The 7,213-nt window shown below is 36.6% G+C and overlaps 1 protein-coding gene across 1 annotated transcript; it reads left to right on the forward strand.

Moving 5' to 3' along the window:
* The first annotated feature begins 491 nt into the window (after window positions 1-491).
* Window positions 492-7,192, forward strand: moxd1l (monooxygenase, DBH-like 1, like). Its single transcript, XM_067572124.1, has 13 exons — window positions 492-1,275; window positions 1,460-1,606; window positions 2,385-2,537; window positions 2,731-2,814; window positions 3,119-3,274; window positions 3,426-3,528; window positions 4,015-4,187; window positions 4,309-4,397; window positions 4,535-4,631; window positions 5,025-5,084; window positions 5,584-5,705; window positions 5,822-5,885; window positions 6,514-7,192. Exons 1-13 carry the CDS (start codon window positions 1,006-1,008, stop codon window positions 6,670-6,672), a joined length of 1,677 nt encoding a protein of 558 aa, XP_067428225.1. The 5' UTR covers window positions 492-1,005; the 3' UTR covers window positions 6,673-7,192.
* Window positions 7,193-7,213: the final 21 nt, after the last annotated feature.

Here is a 7,213-nt window from a genome sequence, read left to right on the forward strand (position 1 = left end):
GACAACGATTTTTGAGGAAATTCTTGAATTTGAAATTAACATTAAATTCATCACAAAAAACAGAGTGTGACTGAGTGTGATAGCGAAACTGATATGCAGTATTTGTCAGTGGTGGAAGAAGAAAAGTACCTATGCAGCAATATAAAAATACTTCATTACAAGTAAAAGTGCTGCATGAAATATCCTACATAAGTACTTAAGTATTGGCAGTAAATTTTACTTAAAGTATTGCAGTAAAAGTAGTGGTTTGGTCCCTCTGACTTACATATTTATTATATATGACATCATTAGATTATTAATACTGAAGCATCAGTGTTAGAGCAGCATGTTACTGTTGTAGCTGCTGGAGGCGGAGCTAGTTTCAACTACTTTATAGACAGTTAGCCAGTTTAGTCCAGTGGTTCCCAACCTAGGGGTCAGGCCCCTCCAAAGGCTCACCGGATAAATCTGAGGGGTTGTGAGACAATTAATTGGAGAGGGAAGAAGAAAAAACAAAGTTCTGATAAACAAATCTGTTTTCAGTTTTATGATTTTTCTCTAATCTTTGATTTTTGTTGAAATATTGGATCATTTGAACATTTATTAAAATTAAACCATGTGAGAAGTTTAGAGGGAAAAATCACTATTTGGTGGAACTGTTAACAACTCATAGACATCTGAAATGTGACCCCGACTACACACTGCTTTTTGTAAGACATCAAAAGACAAAAAGGTTGGAAACCACTGGTTTCATCTTTAACAATGTGTCATATTATCCACTGTGTAAAATCTAAAAATGGAAATACTTGAGTAAAGAGCCTAAAAATTGTAGTTGTAGTAAATGTACATAGTTTCCACCACAGGTATTTGTTCCTCTTCTAGGACAAATGGTAAATGACTGAGCATTTCTTGCCTGTATCAGTTGAGTTCATCTAGCAGTGCAGGTGTGTCGGAGGGTGGGAGGGTGTTTGGCAACTCTGCAGACAGTCGGCTCAGTTAGAGGAACTCCAACTTCACAGAGACATCATGCTCTCTCTGCTTCCGTTCCTCTACCTGTCTCTGGTCTGGACAAATGAAGTAGGGGCATCAGATCCTGGTCTGCCCTTCATGGAGTACCTGGACAATGACCATCTGGTCTGCCTGAAGTGGGGCTTTGATAAACTGCAAGGAAACATTACATTCAAACTGGTGGTCAACACAACTGGCTGGGTGGGCTTTGGCTTGAGTCCAAATGGAGGCATGAAGGGGTCAGATATCGTCATGGGGGGACTTGGACCCAGTGGACCCTACTTCACAGTAAGCCATTACCAGATGTTAAGTGTAGGAATTTGTTTTATGTGTTCTTCCATGCTTGATTCTTTCCCCAATGTTATGGACACATTTTAAAGTCAAATTTTTCTGTGTTAAACAGCAAACATAACGAATGTTTAGCCAGTACTGGGCTCTCTACTCTCTCAAAGTGTTGTCTTTTGTCCATTAGGATCGTTATGCCACAGGGGACTCCATGCCTGTAGTGGACAAGGAGCAGAGCTACACTCTCCTGTCTCTAACTGAGAGTGACGGACAAACCATCATGACCTTTTGGAGGTCCATTCAGTCATGTGATGACCAAGACTTCCACATCACTGTAAGACATCCAGTTATTCTTTCTCCCTACCTCCCTTCCTATTATATTTGTGTAGAATGAGACGCAAGGTTGACAAGCATGCAAAGCACGTACCACACAAACACCATTTTAAGTAAAAAAAATATTGTTAAAGAGCAGTATGAGTTATAGTTACTCCAAAAATGATTTATTTGGTTTAAGAGCTTCCTCAGGTCAAATTTCATTGCAAAATTATTACTCCAAATAACTGTTGCTTGATGTGAAAGAGTGGAAATCTCCATCCTCCTCCATGGAGCTTTAACCTGCATCACAAGTTTACTCTCTTTGTGTACCTTTCTTCACTGTTGGGACTCATTATTTGTAATACTATAGTCTTTTGTATTGTTGATCTAATTCTCCTACATCTTAAATTTCATGTTTGTGTCCATGTATACTCTGTTGTGGGAATGCTTTGGTTACACTCACCTCAAGGTTCCTTTACAGTGTTTTCAAATATGGAGACAATGGAGATTTTGCTTTTCATTGAACACGTGAAATGCTATACAGTTTTAGGTTATAAAACCTGGATGTACATGTTAATGTTTGTGGTTACACACAGTGAACTGCAATGTCAGAGCATTAAACTGTCACTGTCTATTGTCTTGAATATAAAAAAGTTTCATAAGGTAAATAAAAACTTAATTTCTCCATTTTTGGGACAGAGAAACATGCTATCCCCCTTAGTGAATGCATTCTCTTTCATGTTGTCGCTTTTGTATTGTATGATATCTGCTGACTACGATTGCCATCTTTTTTACAGGCTAAACCCATTAAGCTGATATATGCCTATGGAACAACAGATGAGATTGCTTACCACAGGGCCCGCAGAGGAACCAAGGAGGTCAACCTGCTGAATTACAAGTCCAAGACAACCTTACCCAGCCTCAAGTACATCACTGCCACAGTGGAAAATGTAAGATTTTTCCTTTATTGACACATGACTACTTAATTCCCTCATTGTCCAACAGAAGAGGTGGAAAACAGTACAATTTACAATCAGTTTGAATGAACGTGTAGAAATATTACAAAACTATTCTGATACAAGTAGTCGTCCAAACAAAGACATAAACATGTGTTTCATTCACATTTATATTTATTTTTTGCAGGTCACTATCCCTCCCTTTCATACCTATTACCACTGCAAGGTCATGAAGTTTCCATACTTAAACAAAAAACATCATATATATCAGGTAATGTGATTCCATACATGAGATTTTTGACCTCACTCAAATGTTTTTGGTTGATTTGAGATTTCAAATGCCAGTCTGGACAGAATAATAGTTACAGTTAAGAAAAAAAAACAACTTTAATATGTTATCAGTAAGTGACACGCAAGGTATAGCAGACATAACCTAATATAAAACTAGTCCATTAAGTGAAAAGGTAAATATAGAAATGAACTGGAAGCACCATGATTTTCCATATTCAATCTCCCTTTCTACCTTTATTCATCATTCTTTAAACCTTCTGAACCAAACTGTACTTTTACCTCAGATTGAACCAGTGATTGACAACCCTGACATTGTTCATCACATGCTGCTCTACAGCTGCCCCTACTATGTGACACAACCCTCTGACAACCCATGTTTCATGGGCGACTTAGGGGACTACTGCTACGGGGTGGTGGCTGCCTGGGGAGTGGGAGGAGGAGTAAGTGAGAATGAAGCATCCGTTCTCTAGTTCTGGTCCATCTCTGAATACTTAGATTAATTTTGTTATGTGTCTGCAATGTATATCCATGTCAGTCATGTCATTGTTGTGTTTGTGTGAATAAATCTCCAATTTATCCCTGAAACCTCAGGCATTTGAGTTCCCAGAACATGCTGGTATTCCTACTGGAGGTGAGGGCAGTGATAAGTTCTATAGGCTGGAAATCCATTACAATAACCCAACCGAGGAAACAGGTACATACTCCTTTTTCTACTGTCTAATATATAACTTTAACTTTAACTCTGTTTCTTGAATTGTGATATTACAATATATGTCAAATTTTGGTTACAGATGAGACATTTATTCATTCTGTGAAGGATTTAAGGTATTTTTTTGCTCTGTGCACTAAATGCCACCGACACAGTTCATGTATTCAAGCAATTTAATATTGCATTTTCATAAAGTTAGGGGACAGAGGCAGAGATTTTTAGTCACTAGTATAGGTCAAGTGTAAGTAGGTCAAGCCAATAGTGTCTTCTTCATTAAAAACAAAACAAAACAAAAAAACTTGTGCTCTGGCTGCTGTCTACATAATTACAGAATATGCATTGTGTACACTAACACATACTATATTACATACAGTATAGTGCTGGTGTGTCTTAATTTCTTTATTCTGATGAATCTTTATTACATGACTATGGTACAACATACAAAACTCTTTCTCGTTTCTCTCCGTACAGGCAGGACAGACAGCTCAGGATTGAGACTACATTATACAGACCAACTCCGGCAGCATGATGTGGGCATCCTTACCACAGGGTTGGAGCCATTTGGAGATATTAAGTACAACATCCCTCCCGGAGCCACTAAATTCCACAGCTATGGTGTGTGTAATACCACTCTCTTCTCTCAGGTATGTAGTGGCTCAATGTGGATTTCAAAAGGCAGGGGTGGTTTTTAAGAGACAAGATAGAAGGAAGATTGTTTCGTTGTTTACAACTATGTTCCTGATAGTTACTGCTTTCCAACCCTAGCTCATGAATCCTGTGCCTGACCTCCAAGTGTTTGCTGTGTTGTTGCACACTCACTTGGCTGGGAGGAAGGTCAGACTTGGCCATTTCAGGTAAGAAGTCAGTCAATATCTAAACTGAAAAATTAAATACCAGAATGACATATACGTTTGAAATAAAACTTAGAAACAGCCTCTTTATGTAAAAACTCAGTAACAAATTGTTGGTAATTACTTCTTGGTCTATGTAGAAATGGAAAGCAGATAGATTTCTTAGCCTTGGACGAGAACTACAACTTTGAGATACAAGAGACTATCAGTTTGGGGAACATCAAGACCATCAAGCCGGTGAGCCTCCATAAACCTATTTTACAACAAGCATTTTGACTTGATATTGTAAAGAATGCACAGATGCAACAAATTACATTAATGATGGTTCTGTTGTATGAACAATCTATAAGAACTTCCTTAGTTGGCTTTGGAGTGGTATGTGCACAAGTGCTTGACTTAGGTACTTTTCAAGGAGGAGTAGAGGAATAAAAATACCAGATCACCTATCCTGGTATAACATGCTGCTACACTGAGGTGCGATATCCACACCTTGCCAGTGCAAGGGCTATTGCATTTGTGCCCATATATTGATATGTTAAAAGGTATTTTTTAGTAAGTTATTAGTTGTTTAAACCATTGAAAACTATACAGTATTAACAGTGTTTACACATTACTTGTCTTACACTACAGGGGGATGATATTGTCGTTGAGTGCACCTACAATACTACAGGTCGTGCAGGATACACAAAGGTGGGTAGAGTAAATACTGTATGACCTAATGTGACACACTGTGTGCTTTAAATGAAGTCAGTGCTGTCCAAATAAAATCACAGAACCAACACGAAGACTTTTGTGTTCACTTTGAGGTTACAAATTAGCAGATTATGATGATTTTATGATGAAATATGTACAAGTCAAATTTTGGTTATTGAAATGACATTTAAAACTTTTATATCTCCAAAGCTGGGAATCGCACACATTAACCTGCATCTGCATCATTTAGTGCAATTGGATTAAATAATGCTGTAATGAATATTGAATACAAAATAATACAGCATAATTTGAAGACTAATTAAGAGAATTAAATTAATATACAACACACATAATACTACAATATTAAAGCACATGCCTCTCATAAACCTCTGCTGTCTTACACTTTGTGTTGAATTCATTCCCACATATAAAAAGAACAAACAAAATCAATCTCAAGTCTGTAATGACTGCCCCGTTTAATTCTTTCTTCCTTCAGATTGGGTTAGCAACTACCGATGAGATGTGCCTGGCCTTCCTGCTCTTCTACCCTGCCATCAGTGTCACTGGATGTACTAGCCACCCAGATGTGACAAATCTGTCAATGGACAACAGTTACCAGTAAGACCTGATGCAGTCCTTCACACTTTCACTGTGTGACTCTGGCTCCAGTGCTGACTTACAATCACTTTGCAGATTACATTCATGATATGTTTCTCGATATACTCTTTTTTAAGAATTGCTGAGTATGAGAGTTTGCTGAAGACCCTGCCACAAATTCAGGGGGTCTTTGATGATAACGTGAGTATCAGTCAGAATTGTATTATTGTGTCTTTTCTTTGTTAAACCCACTCTAATAAAGAAAGAAATGTTTTTCATCATGTTTAATACAACTAAACAGTTTCTCTTAATATTTTATCACTCATAAGTGGTCAAATATTTGTAAACTGGCTCCAACTTGAATTGATTCATTAGTAATAGTTAATAATTACAAATCCATCACCATTACTGGTATTTTTAGATTAACAAATTTGACTATTTTTTACACATATGACTCAGATCTTTTTGTGGCTTTAAAATGTTCAATTTGTCTAATGCTGATGATTGTTTATAAGTTTTTTTTTCTCATTCTCTTTCTTTCATTCTGTTCCCTCTAACTTTATTTGAAGCATTTTGTTGATTATTTATATATCTTATGCTTTCAATAACACATCAAATTTATTTGTATAAGTAGTCTTTCAGCTGAAGACTTTTGCTGCTTTGAATGTGTCCACTACATTTAATTCTTTGTCCCATATAGAGCATAGAAAGTTAAAGTCTTTATTATCTTCCTATATGTGGTATTTAAGTCACTGACAACAAAGCATTTGTAGGTGCAGTATCATAAAAGAGATATTTTAATTTTTTTTTCAACTTCTCTTTTTCACAGATCACATTCTCAAGTTACCCAAATGGCACTGTCAGGGAGATGATGAAAACACCGACTGTCACTTGTCAGAATACCAACGTGTCAAGCGGAGGCACTTTCTGGATTTTGAACCCAGCAGCAGGAATCATATTTTTACTTGTCTGGATTGCACTAATGTGAAGTGACTGAAGAAGCAACAGATCCAATCCATCGTAATCTTTTAAATCTTTTAAACAACCCTATTTCTATTAAGAATAATCATGTTTACAAGACAGCGTGTGGATCGTTTCCTATGTTTTGTCTGTCTGCTCTGTTTATATCTTCTTCAGCATTTTTTTAATTAATTATCATTGATTTGATTTGACTGATTTTCTTTGCTGTCTTAATGTAAGCACAAAATTCTTTGCCATGTACACCTCGAGACAATTCATACTAAAAAGTAGTTTAATTTCACTATGTACGACGATGATAATTATAAAGGAATTCATAATTACATATTACTCATTAAGGCTATGATTAACGCTTTGACCAAATGTATGTATTAGAAAGATTATATAGCACTAATACATTTGCATTTATTGCTGTGTGTGTACTTGCACTGTAATTGTGTTCACTAGCCTATATGCACTGTATGCACTGTATGCACTGTCACACATCCACATGTTTTTATGTGTAAATTAGTTATATAATAGAGACTATTAATCACTCTTTCAATAAAGGA

This window comes from Thunnus thynnus, chromosome 18 (assembly GCF_963924715.1).
Source record: "Thunnus thynnus chromosome 18, fThuThy2.1, whole genome shotgun sequence".
NCBI lineage: Eukaryota > Metazoa > Chordata > Actinopteri > Scombriformes > Scombridae > Thunnus > Thunnus thynnus.